The sequence below is a fragment of the Temnothorax longispinosus genome, chromosome 5 (assembly GCF_030848805.1).
Source record: "Temnothorax longispinosus isolate EJ_2023e chromosome 5, Tlon_JGU_v1, whole genome shotgun sequence".
NCBI classification, from domain to species: domain Eukaryota; kingdom Metazoa; phylum Arthropoda; class Insecta; order Hymenoptera; family Formicidae; genus Temnothorax; species Temnothorax longispinosus.
In genome coordinates this window covers 461,298-479,121 of record NC_092362.1, presented here as the reverse complement: position 1 = coordinate 479,121, position 17,824 = coordinate 461,298, and the positions used below count along the sequence as shown (strand labels likewise).

The following is a 17,824-nucleotide window of genomic DNA, read 5'->3' as shown; positions in this document are numbered from 1 at the left end:
GCCACAATATGAAGTAAACCCCACGCCACATACAATATAAAGTAAATATGAAGTAAAACGGATATTGATCTCAGTTTGCGTTTCCCTTTTACTTAGACCGCAAAGACGTTTCTCTTGATGTTCCGCCTGCGAGTGGTTGCAGTGGCGAGTGCCCGCTTTACACTGTATTCTTGAAGTTGCATTTCGATCTGACAGAGACACCAGTATTCGATTGACAGTCGCATATTTGTATATACAATGTATTCTATGTAATTTGTGTGAAAAGCGAAGCGCAATAGGTACTTATATATTTTATTTGTGATGTAAAGATATATCAATATATACATTATTTGTAAAGTAAACGTTTTATTTGTTAGAATACATTTATTTTAATTATTAGCTCTTTGCGATATATACATGATTGCGAAAAAATCGAGCTCCTACGAGAGATCGCGCACACATATGCAACTTCTTAATTAATCGATTGTGACTAATAATGATTGTTGAGTAATCGTGTAATAGTTGAAGAATTGTCCGGATAATACTGCAATTTAACTTATGTAACTTGTAAAACTCAATATATAAATGTTGAATTGTATGTAATCGGATCGTCCAATTGCTTTTTACATTATACTTTTTGTCTTTGGATCTCCAAAGCACAAGTTATTTCTTTCAAATTCGAAGAACTGTAAGTAAAGGTATCGATATATTTAGTTATATGTGCCGTGGAAATCTCAGTTGGGATTGTTTGCTTACAGAGTTCGGTTGATAAAACAATTAATCTGAAAGTTACACATGAGAGTTAACTTAAAAAAAACAAAAGAAAGCGGATATATCTTTTCTGTCTTTTTCTGTGAAAAATGTGATTTATTATTACTATGTAATAATTAGTTGGATCTATCTCTTTATGCTTATGTTCTGTAATCTTATCCTACACATATATTTAGATTAGATCGGATCTGTTTTGCAAAAGGTAAGTATAGCATTTATCTTCTGATGTATATAATACTAGCTGGTTATCCGGGGTTTTGCACGGGCGTCTTTTTTTTAAAAGACTTTATTTGTGTTATTACATTTGTGTTCTAGCTAATCTTATCCACCAATATATGATTCATAAATACATATTTTCGGTAACTTTCCACACTATGAGGTACTATATATTATTAATGCGTTTTTTTAGTGGTATCCCCAGTATTTTAAATTCTTTAAAAGAGTCGTACTTGGTGACTTTTCCTGTTCAGATTTTCCTGATCAACCAAATCGTAAAGAATTATATATGAAATAGAGGTAGAAAAAGCTGAATAATATAACAGAATTATAAATAGCCCGATATCTCGAAATTGGCGGAAGTTAAAGCAACCACGGACATTTATCAAAAAATTCAAAAATTTATAAAGAAAGAACTCTCTTACTGATCCTCCATTTATTTGAAAATTATTAAGTTACATATGCATATTTTTCTTTCCTTATCATTCGCATTTTTTCTTGCATTATTTCATTCTGAAGGTGAGCAATATGTCGTTTCCCATAAGAACCTATGCTAAAAAGTACAATTTTTGGAGTCAATTTTTTTCAAAACGTGACCATGAACAATTCCCCAAAAGTTCACATAATTCTATTTAAAATTTTATGAAGCTGGCTGCATTTTTTTGTAGCACCTGAACCTCCTTAAGATTTGGTTGATTAGTTTTTAAGTTAATAATGTGTTTAAACATACACCACCCGTAAGAATTTTATATATTAGTATAGATATTGGATTGTTTTTTTATATGTATCTTCTATGTTATATTAATAGGTTGGCCAATAAGTCCGTGCGGTTTTTTTATTTATAAATTTATACTTTTAGATTAATCACTTGTTTTTCAGAAAAGACTTGTTTTTTACTTAAAAACGTTTATTTCCTGACGTCAATTATCATGTTAGATTTGCTCTTTTGCAATGTCTATTATCATATCATGTTCTCATACTATGTTCATCTCTACCTATGTGAACCTGGTATCCGACTTTCGAAAAATTAATTTTTTTTACAGAAAACGTTAGCAATTTGTTTGTAGTTATTTGTAGTGCCTTTCGTTTCGTCTGAAATCAAAACGTTTAAAAATAACAAAACTTTAAAAAAAATTGTTAAGACCTAACTTTGCCGCTTGCGCAGTCTTTTTTATAATTGTTTGTAGTTGATTGTAGTGATTTTCCTTTCGTTTGCAGTTGAACCGTTAAAAAATTATGATATTTTTGCAATAAACAAAAAGTGTAACTTTACCAACTTTGGAATTTCTTTGGTTTTAATTGCGAACATCTGCACCTTTGTTATTCTTATTTTGCAGTACCCAGAAAATTATCTTGGCAGTCTTATTTCATTTGATGAAAGACCATTATCTAATTACTTGTACTGACTATCACCAAATAGCAATAACACTTGAAAAAGGAATTTTACAAGAGGACAAAGTATATCTGGCAGTTTATATCTTGTTTTCCGCCTGCTACTGCTGCGTAGTTCGTCTGCGTTTAAGAGACGAATAGATTTGTGAACCTTTCATTTAGTATCTACTGTTTGTTCCATCCAAATCATGTCGCCGCTCTTAGTCGTGATACTTGTGCTCCTCGTGACATATAAACTATACAGATTTGCTTACGATAAACCGCCTAATACACCTCCAGGTAAGATAAATTAGATTTGTATAAATACTAAACTATTTTTTTTTTTCAATTTCAATTTTTTTCAGTCTCAGACATGGAATATCGAATATCTTGTACTGCTTTTATTGTTACTATTATTTATTACTTATTATTACTTATTACTATTATTATTTATTTTTACTATTAAATGTTCTCTTTCTAACTCAAATTATTAAAAAAGGCTTTTTTTTTATATTTTAAATTATTCTTAACTGTTTAACAAATGTCTCTATTGTGTAAAAAGATTTCTGTCTAAGTTTTCAACGAATTTTGAATAATCGTTTTTATTTTTATGGAACTTTTGCGAGATAGGTATTATCAGAATTCCAATAGGAGGATCTTACTGGATGTTATTGTGGGGGAATTATAAATTTCCACACTTAGCTGTTGACTATTACGTGAAGAAACTAAAGTCAAAGATTATCAGCTGCTACATGGGTGATTTCTTTGCAGTAATAGTTAACGATTACGACAGCATAAAAGAAGTACTCACAAGAGATGAATTTAGTGCGCGAATTACAAATGCGGAATTTATAATGGATCGAGCTTTCGGAAAGAAATTAGGTAATGAAAAATATAATTATTTGTTCACTTTTCGTTATATATGCAATATATTATACGCAATATATAATTCTATATGATTATATGTTTCTTCGAGATTGGAGACATTTTACGCGATAACAATAATTAAAGTGTAAATAATGAACTTTTACAATGAGATAATAAATACTGTCAAATTACACGCAGGTATATTTTTCATCGACGGCGAAAAATGGCAGGAACAAAGGAGATTCGCTCTTCGTCACATGCGCGATTTTGGATTCGGTCGACGCCAGGAGAAGCTCGAAAGCGATATTATGGACGAGATGTCCCTATTCCTCGAAATACTCAAGAGCGGACCCGCTTACGATGGAGAGAAGGTGCGGTCGCGACGAATCGAAGCTGTCTCGATCATAGACGACCACCGACGTCTGTATATTCCCGTCGTGAAACGCCGCGTTTACCCGATATGCCAGTCTTCTTTTGTCCTGTGGCCGGTACAGATTCCGTACAGTTAAGACCATGGACATTTTCGCCAACGGGTTCGTGCCCTCGTCCACCCACCAGCTTCAGCACCAGAAGACGTTTCACCCTCGCGCTTACTCGTACAGCGCGATCTTTTTCAGAATACGGTCCCGCGCACGCACCTCGTCCTCGGTGTAAGGCGTTACGGCCGGCGTCATGTCGTTCAAGTCTTCCTCAGCCGATCTTAACAAACGCTCGTCGCGTACGCCCATCTGCAGCAGGTGCTGTCTATACGCCCGGATCTGGTCAAGCGCTATTTCCTCTCTTCTTTTTATTTCCTGCGATAGCTGTATATAGCGGATCTAGATCTGGATCCGTTATTTCGGTGTCTACACACTTCTTGGTAAACAATGAATCCGATCAATAACTGGGTTCGAAACGGCCGGGCGTCTACACGCGCTTCTGTGCCTCTACCAGTCGGGGTCTGACCATCTCATCGTCCTATACCGCTGTATGGACTGCACAACGCAAGTGAAAGAAGCACAGCAGGTGTTCACGGCCGATATCCGTCTTTTTCTAGTCAAATCCGTAACATCTTTTCGCAAACCGTAGGTCCTGTGCAAAGCATGTTTTTTTTTCAGTGAAAATTACATAAGTAATAGGGATACGTTTATTTAATGCACAATTTATATTTTTATTGATTTTGGAGAACAAAACAGATTTTCTTCTCTCAGATTCTTCGTCGCGGTTCACCACATGGCAAAGAAAACGAAGTACATACCACACTTTGACAGTTACGTTCTTGAACGATCGAATATTGATTAATCAGATCTCCTCTAGAAATCTCCTCAGATCATAGAGACAGTTCGCGCATTTGCTATCTCATTTATCTTTTGAGGACTCTGTTTGGTATACGAGCAAAACAAGGACGATGCAATCCATTACCCCTGTAGGTCGCTGAACCATCCCTCGTCGCCGCGAGTTTGACGTTTCCACGCGCTGACTGGTGACCCGTCGTCGATGTTCGTGCACGTGTCGCCCTTTTCATTCGCTGCACGCGTTTCGCTTCGTTGTAAAATATATAAAAATCTTTTAGCGGAGAAAAATAAAGAAAAAGGGATTTCATTATTCGTAGGAAATTCTAAAGGGCAACTTGGCGCTCTTTCCGGACATTCTGTACGCACCGGCGGGTAACAACATATGGAATATTGTGTTCGGTCACAGATTTAACAGAAACGAGCACGATGTCCCACGACGTCTCTGTCGTGCGGCTGTAATGCTGCTAAGAGCGAACGACCCGACCGGGGGGGCGATTTTTCAGCGACCATTCTTGAAACATTTTGGTAATATGTTTGGCTACAAAAACCACATAAAGGCAAACAACATAATGAAAGATATTATCAGGGTAAGTGGTTTGGCAAATAGTTATAATCGAAATTCACACGCATCGAATTTCGATTGCCAAGGGTGCGTTTAAATTACTATGTTTAAATCGTATGTTTTCAAAATTTTAAATCGCGTAGCGCTTTATCGGCTAGAATTTATATTCAATTTTTATATCAAACCGAGAAGAATTTGCAGTATAAGCAAGCCTTTTTTAAAATAAATTTTAGATAAATCTAAAATTTTTGTATCAATATTTAACAATTTTCAGTTTTGATGGAATTAATAAACATGGAACATGAATGTTAAATAAAGAAACACCTCAGTTAAAAAATATGATTGTATTTTATTCCGTAGAAATATATAGAGTACCAAAAACCTACTCTCACCGAGAATGATGACCGGGGATTTGTCGATAGATATCTAAAGAAATTGAAGGAGGAGAATAAATTAGATAGTTTCACGGAAGAACAATTAATCATTTTGTTAATTGATATGATGGCTCCCGCTTCCTCTGCGGTACCAACCACTATTACACATGTTATCAAGTACGTGATGCACCATCCCAGAGTTATGAAAAAAATACAAAATGAGATAGATAATGTTGTCGGGACTGGACGACTGGTCACGTGGGAAGATAGAAAACAGTGAGTTATTATTGTACACTCGAGGGAGACAGAATATGTCCTCTTTAATTATATTACCGATAAATAACTAAAACAAGAACGTTAATATAAAATATCTTATCAATGGATATACAAAACTGCAAATTAATGTTTTATACTTCATAAAACAAAAATGAATATATACATATACCGCAAATTGTTATTTTCAATTTTATAAAAAAGAATTTTATTTCGGTTCCTAAGAAAACATGTTTGTCAATAATTTAATTTAATCATCTTATTGATTACATTATCTTATTATTTTACATTTCACTATAAATAATAAAAAGGAAAGGTTGCAAGAAACCCAATTTATCAATACGCATATTTTCTTATCAAAATTAAAAAACGTGAGCTGTTTTATGAAATTTAAAATGCATAGTCATAGAGGAAAGCAAGAAATATTGCAATACGCAGCATGAAAATAAACTGGAAAACAGTTTACTTTTTCTTTATATAAAACAATTCAGATTAGTTCAGATTTTTTTACATAAAAAGTATTACTATCACTTTCAAAAGTTAACATAGGTTCAATTTCAATTATACCATGTTCAACAATACAGATATCCATTCTCATTTTGTTTTAGTTTGCCCTATGTGGAGGCGACAATACGAGAAACGATGAGACTTGAAACAGCCGCACCTCTTAGCACGGCTCACAGGTGTAACGAAAAAACCACATTAGGAGGCTACGAGATACCGGCGGACACAACGGTTTTCACTAACTTGGCGGCGATGCATCATGATCCCGACTTATGGGACGAGCCTGAAATTTTCAGACCGGAAAGATTTCTGAAGGAGGACGGTCAATTAGGCAAAGATATTTCACTCCCCTTCGGTGCAGGTAAATCGATATACATATACGTGATCTAGTGAAATCTAGCAAATTCTGCTGAATTTTTTCATCTATCAGATTAAATTTAATGATAATAATAATAATAATAATGAATTTATTTCTATACTTTTGTATAGGTCATCGGCTGTGCGCAGGAGAAACTTTTGCCAGATTCAATTTGTTCGGGACATTGGCTCTTCTGTTACAAAATTTTAACTTCTTCTTCGTTGAAGGTGAACCGTCAAGCCTTCAAGATAAGCTGTCGGGCTTGCTCGTCACTCCCAAAGAGCTGTGGATACGCTTAGAATTGCGTTAATATTCGTTATTTTCTCGTATATATATTCTCGTATATATACAATAAGCAATCTCAAATAAGAAATAGGCATATCACGTGCTGTCCTTTCGTGTCAGTTAGTGCGCAAATCAGAAGTTATTACATAACACTAATACGGAAAACATGTATATCATGCATTTGATAACAGACAAAATTTCTTTGATAAAAATATAATAACATGTTTGTTGGTAAACTTTCGCGTACGATTAATTTAGTTTAATCTTATCATGTATTTTTTAGCTGTCGACAGAGTTCCGAAATTAGCTTAAGAAAATTGAAATGCGCAGTTTAAATACGCTTATCGTTAGGTCAATTAGAAAAGAGAAAACTACGTTTTTCCAGTATCGTAATGCACTAAAATATTACAAATTTATTTCACACGTGAGATAAAAGTAATTACAACGTGCCACACGAAGAATTACAACAAAATTGATCTTTTCGGGTTTTATAATATAATATGCTGCCGCGTTTACCGAGTAAAAGCGGAGAAAAATTGACGACGATTTAACACATGCTACATAAAGAGGTTACAAACAGTGACTTTTTTTATGTAAGCAGCATCACTTTAATAAATGTGTAATTACCTGAGAAACAAAAATGAGAATATTCTTAAAAAAAAAAACGCCTTTTTTTCAACATTACGGTATCTTTCAAAAATTTTATATTTATAGCTGCAGATAATGCCTCTCATAATTGCCGTTGTAATCAAGCAATTACGTGACTCAAACCCTTGAGAACAGAGAATGTTATATCGCTTATTATATTTTTATTCTCGATAATCCTGTATTATAGAACATTCACCTCCAATATCGTATCTTGACATGAAAATTGAGACAAAATATTCAATATAAATTTTGACGAAAATTCTCTAATAAGATTTTTAATTCAATTTTTAAACTATCGATTCAAATTTTTTATGTACAGAGAAATGCACTCTGGCCCAAAATTTCAATACTTCCTATCAAGTGGAAATTCAGCGACGTATGCGCGAATATATCCGTTGTACATAGCTTTGTATGTGTCTGCTTTTATCTAAATGATTAGTAAACTGCGCATTCCCCTAGAGACAATCAGATTTGTCGCAAAACAAACGTTTTAAATTTATCGAGCAGCTTTATTCTCTGTGTACCAAAACGTACAGTCCAAGACATGCTAATACTGCATACTTAAATTTAGGATATTCGTTCATGTATATAGTGACCATGCCGACGTGCGGTAGGAAGCCTCTCGCTCGGCCGACCACGTCCTTGTGCGTCAACCAGAGCTGACCAGGCGCGTACAGGCCTCGATCGTCCACAGAATTGTTGTCGCCTTTCGTGAGAAACTTGACAGTATTATTTTGGTCACCCCTGGAAATTTTACGCCTGTTAGAATCGTTTTCTACAAAATTTACGTTTCACGTGAACGGAGATGCGTTGCGAGAATCCTTACTTTTCATGAAGTTTAAGTACTCTGTGCACAATAGGTATGTCTCTGCCCTCGACTTTGAAAACTACGATCTCGCCCACTCTCACTGGCTCGTCCTTATAATTGGTGAGGAAGAGCAAGTCGCCTCTGTGAAACGCAGGCTCCATACTACCACTGTAAAAAATTGAAATTGGCAAACGCCAAGTCAGTACTAGTCTGTCAAATATTATTGATCCACATTCCTTGTTACGCTTGCTAAGTTATACTAGTAACATGCATTCTACAGAGTGATTCATGAGTACATGTAAATACTTTGTGGCTGTAATGTAAAGGTGAAAATAAGACTAAAATGTTCTATACAATTTTTTCTGAAAAATCCTTAGTTTCATAGTTATGATGCAATACAAGCCTTAGGACTTGGCATGTCCTTCAACATAGTAGATGTTTGTTATCCCTACAGTTGTGCTACTACAACTCCAGCCTACTGACTGACTAAAACTACAGAATTAAAACTTAAACAGACCTGGTGTAATCAACTGTAGTGAGGTGTAAGAATAACAAACATTTACTCATATTGTTTATGCCTAGGTATTACATTATAGGACTGTTCGTTTTCGCTGCGCTTCTGAACTAGTGCAATAAATTGGAATGAAACAAATATATTTGCTTTTATTCCAAATTATTGCACTGGTTCAGAAGTACAGCGAAAACGAACAGGGGCTCGATTTTTGAATTCATTCGCAAAAGAAACGTATGCGCAAATGTTGTTCTTACAGAAAAGTTGCAAGTCGATTGGCTATTGCATAGCTTTTGACCAATCAATTTGCAACGTTTCGGTAAGAGCAGAATTTTCGCATTTTCGTTTCTCTTGCGAATAAATTCAAGAATCGAGCTCCTAGGCCTTATGTATTTCAGAAAAAGTTGTATAGAACATTTTAGTGTTATTTTTACCTCTACATTACACCCACAAAGTATTTACATGTACTTCTAAATCACTCTGTGATTTATAATATTTGAACAGTTATACAAGCATTATCAACTCTCTTGTTTAATACATATATTGCTAACTCCATATTTTGTACACCATATGCATCAACAAGGAATGTTTCTATTTCACAACAAAACACGTTTAGCCACATGTTACGCCATTCACGAAAGTGAGCAGTATCGATTTCAGCTTCGGCGATTTCGGCGATGACGGCCGAATTAAAAATTAATTCAGAACGCGCTATATGCAGACGGAATTTTAGGTTAGGTACGCTCCGTACCTCAATACGACGACGATAGGGCTCTCGCTGCCGGTGACTACCATCAGGCCTTTCCATATCATCAGTGCCGAGGACACTATCATGCCAAAGCTCAGCACTTGATACAGGAACTGAAAATCAGAGGGTACAACGTCAATACCCATCCATATGTGACCATCATCGAGCCACGACGATCGTCGTCGTCGTCGTCGTCGCGAGGGGGTGACTTGCCTGGCGCTTGTTCATACGCCGCACATCGTCGAATATCGACTGCAGCATGATGGAAAGCTGGACGCGCGCGGGTCAACGGTGATCGAGAATGATTTTTCCAGTTGCTTCGTTGCTTCGAGCGCGACCCGGCTAGTCCGGCTACCTATGCCGTTCGTCCGTTCGTCCTGTCCACCGTCCACCGCTATGCACCGCTATACCACGTTACACGCTACACGGCCACAGTATCCAGTATCGTGCGCGACCAGCGCGACCATAGCGCGACCACCACGTCACACGTCAGGGCTGCGTGGGGCTGCGTTCGAAAACGTCACCCAATGGATAAAAACCTCAACTACGTCGTATCGCTCGGTAACCGCACATGGTTTGCGTCCGTGCTAATGGTTCGTGTCCGAACTAGCCAGCTGGAGGGGATATATTCTGGCCGCGGCGGCCGCGCTTCCATCTTGCGTATTCCAATTAATAACGAATTACGATAATTAAAATTACAAAATTAAGATTACATTCTTCAAAATTATTACGAATTTTGTATCTCATAATTTTGAAAAATATAATCGTAATTTTATAATTTTAATTTTCAGATAAACCTCAAATTTTGCAAGCAAGAAGCTATTATTTGAGCGTTGATTCAAACCTTCACATTTATGTGAAATTTATAATAATTAACGATAATTTTTAAAATGTGAAATTCTATAGATAAAGAATAAACACCGTTATTATCTTAATCGTCTTCTGTTGATTTCGTATAATATATCCGGCATTAGTATAATTAAAAGAATTATATATGAAATAGGGGTAGAAAAACTGAAAAATATAATAAAATTAGAAATAGTTAGATATTTCCAAATTTGCGGAAGTTAATATGTTCAGAGTGTTCTAAAATGTCGAAATATTGCATTAAAATCGCATGTCCGTACGTATATATGTGTATGTGCAGATTTGATGTCCGTGTTTGCTCTAACTTCCGCAAATTTGAAGATATCGATCTATTTCTAATTTTATTATATTTCTCAGTCTTTTCTACCCCTATTTCATATATAATTTTTAAGATTTGGTTGATTAGACCCAGCTTTATACGCGATCAAAGATCCATAATTTTGATCGCATATAAAGCTATAAGTAATCGCATATAAAGCGGCGCATGACGTCACGGCCTACCCCTCCTAAGCGGCACGACGCGCGCGGACACGAACCATTAGCACGGACGCAAACCATGTGCGGTTACCGAGCGATACGACGTAATTGAGTGCACTGTTGCACTTTCTCAGGCGGCGCGTCGGAAAATGCAACACAGCAACACACGAAAAAGGCCGGGATGGCCTCTCTCAGGTTTCTCTCTGCCGGCATTGACAGTCGAGGGGTTAATATTATAAGTAATGTTTTAGAATATTATATTTTATAATAATCTTATTTTTTAAGATTTTTATATTTAAGAGTCGTTTAATTCCTTGAGTGGTCTTAGGTGATCTTAAGATTTCCAACCAATGGAATGATTTTGTAGCATCTTCGGTATAACATGACGACTTTACGTATAACATCGGACTGTGAATACCACCTTATGATCTAATCTAACGTATTTACGTCAGCGGCAGCCCAGCAATTCAACAACAATACAGGTTTTATATTCTAACGTTTTTCTACACTTGGGTCATAAATATGGTAATTTCGACTTGAAGTACGAGCAGCTGGAAATTTGCGCATTGGACAACTGACGAGTGTCATTATATAATTATTATCTTTCAAGATGCGGAGCGTCGTAGGAAAATTGCATTATTCGAGTGTTGGTGCTACACGCGCACGTGCTACTACTGCTACTGTTAGATGCTTATCGACGTCGGGATCTGTCACAGGTGAAGCTGCAACTTTCGCATCGTTGACGTAGTCGCTAATGATTTGACTTGTTTTCCATGCAAATGTATAAACATATTTCTGCAAGTCATAAAAATGTTGAATATTTTATGTCTGGAGTACAGTAATATTTTTCTTCTTAAGTTTAGCTTATTAATTTGTGATATATTGTAAAAAGAATATCCTCCTTTTGTTATATATATTTATTGTTCTTTTTCTAAATTGCACATAGATCCTAAATTAATCCTGCAATTCCAGCATCTAAAGAAGCAGCTACTACTCAAACAATCATGGATGAGGTTCTCATAAAAGATGTACGTTTGTGTATTATTGTATTCATTTGTATTTCAGAATTTCTATCTTTGCCAGATACTATTAATTTATCAGAGCTAATTAAGATCATATTAATTATGTACAGGTTGGCGATAACGGCGTGATAGTTTTAAATCGACCTAAGGCGTTGAACGCCATAAATTTCTCCATGGTCCAGAAAATACATTCTGCTCTCAAACAATGGGAATCCTCCAAGAAGCTGGTAATAATAGAAGGTGCTGGTGAGAAAGCGTTTTGTGCTGGCGGTGACGTTAAATCGCTCGTCTTGGCATTGAATGAACCGAAAGGTGAACGTCTGGGCGAGGAGTTTTTCAGAACGGAGTATACGTAAGTCGCAAAAAGTGTCTGTTCAGGAACAAATGCATCTTTTGTCCGTTTATAAAATAATTCTTTTTTTTTTGCTTCTAGCTTAAATCATTTGATTGGAACATACAAGGCGCCTTACGTCGCCATTATCAATGGGATAACAATGGGAGGCGGTGTCGGCTTATCTGTCCATGGCAAATACAGAATCGCCACGGAGAAAACTCTATTTGCTATGCCGGAAACGGCGATAGGATTGTTTCCCGATGTCGGCGCGACTTATTTTTTGTCTAGATTGAAGGGAAGACTCGGTATCTACCTGGGTCTGACAGGACATAGATTAAAAGGTATATAAACGTTTAATTATATTTTGTTATATTCAATCTTATATATATGGATGTACACGCGCATTTATAAAATGCGTTTTTACAATATCGCTCGTTTGCTACAACGACATAACTCAGAAAGCAAAATGAAAATATTAAAACTTTTAAATGCGATTTTGGTGCAATAACTGATTGTAGAGGAAAAATATCTAGCTATATATTAGCTCTTCATTCAGTGTATTTTCACCCTTCTTTTGCAAACAGTTCAAAAATGGCAATTTTTTAATTATGTCAGTGTTGTAGCAAATGAGCGATATATTATATGCGTTTATAAATATATATATTTTATTAAGGTGTCGACGTTCTCCTTGCCGGAATCGCCACGCATTTTGTACCATCGGAGAAAATTGCGGATTTAAAACGTGATTTGTTAACATTGAGTGAAATCGACTCACAAAAAATCGAGCCTATTTTAAACAAATATCAACCAAAATTAAATCACGAATTCAGCTTGGCGCCTCATATGTCGAAGATAGAAACGTGTTTCTCTGCTCCATCTGTTGAAGAGATAATCGAAAGGTAAAACCCAGAAATTTTCCAATTAATTGAATTAATAGTTTTCTTTTTGTAATACAGCAGTATGTAATCTTTTTGTACAAAGATTAAAAAAAGATAATTCGGATTGGGCACAAAAGAACGTAGAAGTGCTACTCAAAATGTCTCCGTCTTCTCTCAAAGTTACTAAGAAAGCGATCGACGAAGGGAAAGGAAAATCTTTAGCGGATTGTTTGAAGATCGAATATAGATTGGCCTGTACCGCTCTGACAAGAGATGGTGATTTCTACGAAGGTACAAGATAAAATTTAGCATTTATTTTACAAATCTTGTTCCTGGATCAATATTTCAACTTAATTTTAGGTGTCAGAGCTCTCCTAATCGACAAAGATCAGAAACCAGTATGGAAGCCGATATCCTTGGCTGATGTAACGGATGAATATGTAAATAAACGATTCGCGGCACTTCCTGCGGACAAAGAATTGCAGTTGTGCACCAGCAAACTATAGGAATTAAGACAAGTTTTTATACATACTGTGAACATATTGTTATGAAAACAGTTCCTAAAGACTTTATTTTTGTACCCTAATTTTGTACAGATTGAGATTTATATTAAAATTGTTGATATCGTTAACTTTTTCAGGTTTAATTTCCTATATTTTTCGCAACAAATTTATACCGTAAAATGTAAATCAATTTTTTTTTTGTAAATAGCGCACCATATGATTGTGTAAAATATAAGATAACCATGTTTTGTTGGTGTAAAATAAATGAAGAAGTACTTACAACCTAAGTACCATCACGTAAAATACTTGTTTTCGTGTTTGCAACTTTAATTTTTATTTTGGAAACAACTCCAAGATTTATTAAGGTTTACCACCAACAAATTAAACAAAATTTTCCCGCTATCTACATAATTTATGAACAGTTTCAACTTATAACGGTAACTTAATTTATAGATCATTTATAATTGAAGATTTTTCTAGAATATTAAGCATGATATATGCTTGTTTTTAAACGATATATCAGTTACAATTGAAATATGCAATTCAAAAATTTGCTAAAAAATTATATCATTTCTATTAATTTTATTAGTTCTACTTAATAATTTTAACTAGATTTTCGTAACCATTGCCAAAAAAGAAATTACTGGTACATATCCTGCACCCCCTGAATGGATTTCAAAGAATATACAAAATGTTGGCACAAATACAAGACTGTATAAGTAAAAATACAACATAAAAAAATTAAACACCAGCAATTATAAATATAAAACAGCATTCAGCAGCGTCATTCAACGATTCTAACAATTATTACTTTAAATTAAACGAAAAGAAAGATAAAGAGCACATGTAGAGACAATATCAATTAACAAATCAGCCTAACTTTCGTAAATTACATACTGTAAGCTCTCAACTTTCCAGAAGCCACGACACATACAATTGTGTATGATACATTACTTTGCATTATAACATTTTTTTTCGAGTATAATGTCACTAAAAATAAATCAGTTAAATCACCAAAAATAAATCTACAAAACACTTGAAATTCTTAAATAGTTTATTAGTTTTATTTTATCAAAATGTTTTTTTATTTCATTCTTCAGCACGTATTAATGATCATTCCCCTAATGTGACTCGTAAAATGATAGGTTTCCATAGAATCCGTATGGAGCTCGAAGAATTGAAAAGAAAGAGATGATGTTTGCCGGGCTTTTCGTGTACCAACATCAAAGAAAGGAAATCTGTCCTATTTTGCGCGTACAATGTTCTCGAGAATATTCGTCTCGTGTCTCTATTTGGGAAAATCGTCTTAAATTTCGATTACTGCGTGTTCTTTTTTTTTTCGATGAAACGGTATTTCCTCTCCTACTACTGAATTCATGTGAAGATTACAGTCCCGATAGCGGCACCGTTACCAACAGGAAAGGGAAATGTATGATGAAACTGTTGAGAATCTGTCATGTATATAATAATATATACGTTCAATCGATATACTGTGCAAGCCAACGGAAGCCTTCCCCATATCCCTGTCGCTTCAGGACTGAGCACATGAACAGTTCCAGCGGACGGCCGGGTATCTCGCTGCGAGCAATTTTACCCTAAAAAATTTTCAATTGTATGAATAAAAATTCCACCAATTTAATAATGTAATTCTTATATCAATATATAGTAGACTAAGTATAGACCATTGTTTCGATTTGCATGGCTGTACCTTTCCTGTTGTCTGTCCATACAGATTAAAGAAGTTTCTGAGTTCATCTTCAGAAGCCGCGGATGGTTTGTCAATTTTATTGCCTAGCACGAGAACCGGACACGCGCTAAGTTGCTCGTCAGTCAACAACGCATCCAGCTCAGCTTTTGATTCTGGTAACCTTGTTCTGTCGCTTGCGTCGACGAGGAACACTATCGCGTCGACAGCTGGGAAATAATCCTTCCATACGCGACGTGCTGCAGGAATACAATTTGCAAAGGTATGAGCAACTGTTTAAAACAAAACATTTCATAAGATGTACATTTCTCTTGCGTACCTTGAGTATGACCACCAAGATCAAAGGTTGTGAATCTCATATTTCCGATAGACAATTCTTCAGATGCTAGAAACATAAAGTAAATCATTAATGACAAATCAGTAAAATTTTGATTTTTATTATTTATTCGTTGTAGCATAAAGATATAGTCTGTGAAAAAGTTTAGCTTATATTTTGTGCTTTAAAACAAATTACATATTTATATATTTATATATTTAATTTATATATTTATTTATATATTTAATTATATATAAAATATTTATTTATTTATCCGTTGTAGCATAACAAAGATATAGTCTGTAAAGAAGTTTATGGCTTATATTTTGTGCTTTAAAACAAATTACATATTTATATTTAATCATGTAAATATTAGCAAAATTAAAGTTTCCATTGAAAGATGATTAAATCATTAGGAAAGAATCATGGCTATGTATACAATAGTATATATTTTTATAAAATAGGATATATAAAGTTTAAATAAGATTGAGATGTGTGTGTGTGCAATAAAATAATGTAAAATTAGTTACTTGGATGTAATGTAGGTACATGTTGAGCTAAACGATCATCCTTGAGCATATGAAGCAACGTGGTTTTGCCCGCGTTATCCAAACCCAGGAAGAGAAGCTTGCCACTCTTCTTCCATAATCCTAAAGCCAACAAGGAAAGTTCATATAAATCAAATATGCAACAAATTTACAGAGAATTAGAACTTTTGTAGATTTGCGCTGCTGTAAGAAATGCTACAAGGAATGTAACAAGAAACATAGTATAGAATTAGATAAACCAAGTTTTCCATAACAAATTATATAAGGTATGTCTATCCACTTGGTCAGATAACAAGCATAATGACAAGACACTTGTATAATCGAGAAGTATTATCCTAGTAAAAATGATTAAGATTTTGAAGGGCCTTGTTCTACAATTGTCTTACAATTGTCCCTCCCCCAATAAAAGATGAAACTACATCAATATTATCTCAATATCTCAGACAATCGTTCCAATGATGGAATCTTGTCAGTAACATATCTATCATCTCTGAATATCATCGTGACAGTGCAATTACAGTAATCAGATTGAATTCCTTGAATCTTGACTGGAGCAGCGATTACAAAGCGGTGAATTAACGTAGGAAGAACTCTACCTACCAAGATAATTCAGCACTCCAGCGAACCAGTCCCAAATAAACATATTTGTAGCTGCGATAATGCGACGTCTACCGTGCTGCGTGTGTGTTAACTAACGAATGACTCTGCAACAATAGCAACAAAGGCAAATTAACGAGATATCACCGTCTGCCAACGTAACTCGACGCGGCTCGACTCTTTTTAAAACTGTCCTCGCAACCTTGAACTTTCTACAGAGGGATCGAGGTGCGAGGTAAGTACGTCGTCGTCGTCGAGCGTGTCCCGGCGATCCGAATCCTCTCGGCTGCACTTGCCTCCACCTTCCCGAGCCTCGTGTTCCCCGCTGACAGCCTGGAACCAGCCAGCCCGTTCAACTCTATACGCGACAAGTGTAGAGAAGTGCAGACGAGGCGGAACGGAATTACGATGTGGAATTTATGACGATTCGCTCCTCTCCACCGCCATATGATTGACGAGTCATTTAATTAATCCAAGACGACGGGCTCACCAGCTCTCTCTCTCTCTCCCTCTCGTTTACTGACACTAGGCAATTATAGGCTTCTCACGTCTCTCTTTCTCTCGCGCTTTTCGAGATGCGCGACGATCGACGGCCGATCTTTCGGAGAATTCTTTCGCGCGCGCGTCACGTTGAAAAGCGACGGCCGGAGGCCCGTTATTTACTTGCGTCGACGTATGTTTCACGTACCCACTGTGAAAAAAGCGAAACGGAGGCTGCGGGGACGGAGAAAAGTGCTCTTTTCCTCCCATAGAAAGAGCAGCCCGAGACCACGGAGCCCTGTTCCCTGTTGGCTGGCAGTTGGCACTGGGTCTGGGTGACGTCTACTTCCGTTCGCCATGTTGCGCGAAATAATTGCTGCATCATAAGCGGGAAATTTTGAACATTTCTACTCTCTGTACTTTCGTCATTTAATCCTCTTACTCCCAATTAAATTATTTTAGGTATAGCTCCAAAGTTATCCTTTCTTTCTTTTTAAAGAATTTACAAATTGTATTTAATCTGTGTAATCTGAGAAAGAAAATGATCT

The 17,824-nt window shown here is 35.8% G+C and overlaps 4 protein-coding genes across 13 annotated transcripts; 2 read left to right on the top strand and 2 right to left on the bottom strand.

Annotated features, from left to right (window-relative positions):
• Nucleotides 1-2,357: 2,357 nt before the first annotated feature.
• On the top strand, nucleotides 2,358-7,705 carry LOC139813004 (probable cytochrome P450 304a1). Its single transcript, XM_071778236.1, has 7 exons — nucleotides 2,358-2,637; nucleotides 2,968-3,219; nucleotides 3,403-3,575; nucleotides 4,796-5,065; nucleotides 5,401-5,690; nucleotides 6,296-6,552; nucleotides 6,681-7,705. Exons 1-7 carry the CDS (start codon nucleotides 2,547-2,549, stop codon nucleotides 6,857-6,859), a joined length of 1,512 nt encoding a protein of 503 aa, XP_071634337.1. The 5' UTR covers nucleotides 2,358-2,546; the 3' UTR covers nucleotides 6,860-7,705.
• On the bottom strand, nucleotides 7,493-9,950 carry Twr (signal peptidase complex catalytic subunit SEC11 homolog C twr). Its single transcript, XM_071778242.1, has 4 exons — nucleotides 9,763-9,950; nucleotides 9,553-9,662; nucleotides 8,309-8,458; nucleotides 7,493-8,226 (listed from the first exon to the last, which is right to left on the bottom strand). Exons 1-4 carry the CDS (start codon nucleotides 9,808-9,810, stop codon nucleotides 7,992-7,994), a joined length of 543 nt encoding a protein of 180 aa, XP_071634343.1. The 5' UTR covers nucleotides 9,811-9,950; the 3' UTR covers nucleotides 7,493-7,991.
• A 1,076-nt stretch (nucleotides 9,951-11,026) lies between these two features.
• Nucleotides 11,027-13,758, top strand: Hibch (3-hydroxyisobutyryl-CoA hydrolase). 7 transcript variants are annotated; one of them, XM_071779055.1, is made up of 9 exons: nucleotides 11,027-11,132; nucleotides 11,222-11,418; nucleotides 11,504-11,609; nucleotides 11,866-11,921; nucleotides 12,026-12,267; nucleotides 12,349-12,590; nucleotides 12,923-13,148; nucleotides 13,231-13,418; nucleotides 13,488-13,758. In XM_071779055.1, the coding sequence occupies exons 2-9, from the start codon at nucleotides 11,416-11,418 to the stop codon at nucleotides 13,631-13,633; spliced, it is 1,209 nt and encodes a 402-aa protein (XP_071635156.1). In that variant the 5' UTR covers nucleotides 11,027-11,132; nucleotides 11,222-11,415; the 3' UTR covers nucleotides 13,634-13,758. The 7 variants fall into 7 exon arrangements, with proteins under 7 accessions (XP_071635156.1, XP_071635161.1, XP_071635157.1 ...); XM_071779060.1 differs by having other exon boundaries at nucleotides 11,057-11,132; nucleotides 11,261-11,375; XM_071779056.1 differs by having other exon boundaries at nucleotides 11,058-11,132; nucleotides 11,261-11,418.
• A 908-nt stretch (nucleotides 13,759-14,666) lies between these two features.
• On the bottom strand, nucleotides 14,667-17,643 carry Sar1 (Secretion-associated Ras-related 1). Of its 4 annotated transcripts, none has more exons than XM_071779080.1 (6): nucleotides 17,485-17,643; nucleotides 16,800-16,903; nucleotides 16,182-16,301; nucleotides 15,655-15,720; nucleotides 15,339-15,574; nucleotides 14,667-15,225 (listed from the first exon to the last, which is right to left on the bottom strand). In XM_071779080.1, the coding sequence occupies exons 2-6, from the start codon at nucleotides 16,840-16,842 to the stop codon at nucleotides 15,109-15,111; spliced, it is 582 nt and encodes a 193-aa protein (XP_071635181.1). In that variant the 5' UTR covers nucleotides 16,843-16,903; nucleotides 17,485-17,643; the 3' UTR covers nucleotides 14,667-15,108. The 4 variants fall into 4 exon arrangements, with proteins under 4 accessions (XP_071635181.1, XP_071635184.1, XP_071635183.1 ...); XM_071779083.1 differs by lacking the exon at nucleotides 17,485-17,643 and adding an exon at nucleotides 17,287-17,306; XM_071779082.1 differs by lacking the exon at nucleotides 17,485-17,643 and adding an exon at nucleotides 17,093-17,247.
• Nucleotides 17,644-17,824: the final 181 nt, after the last annotated feature.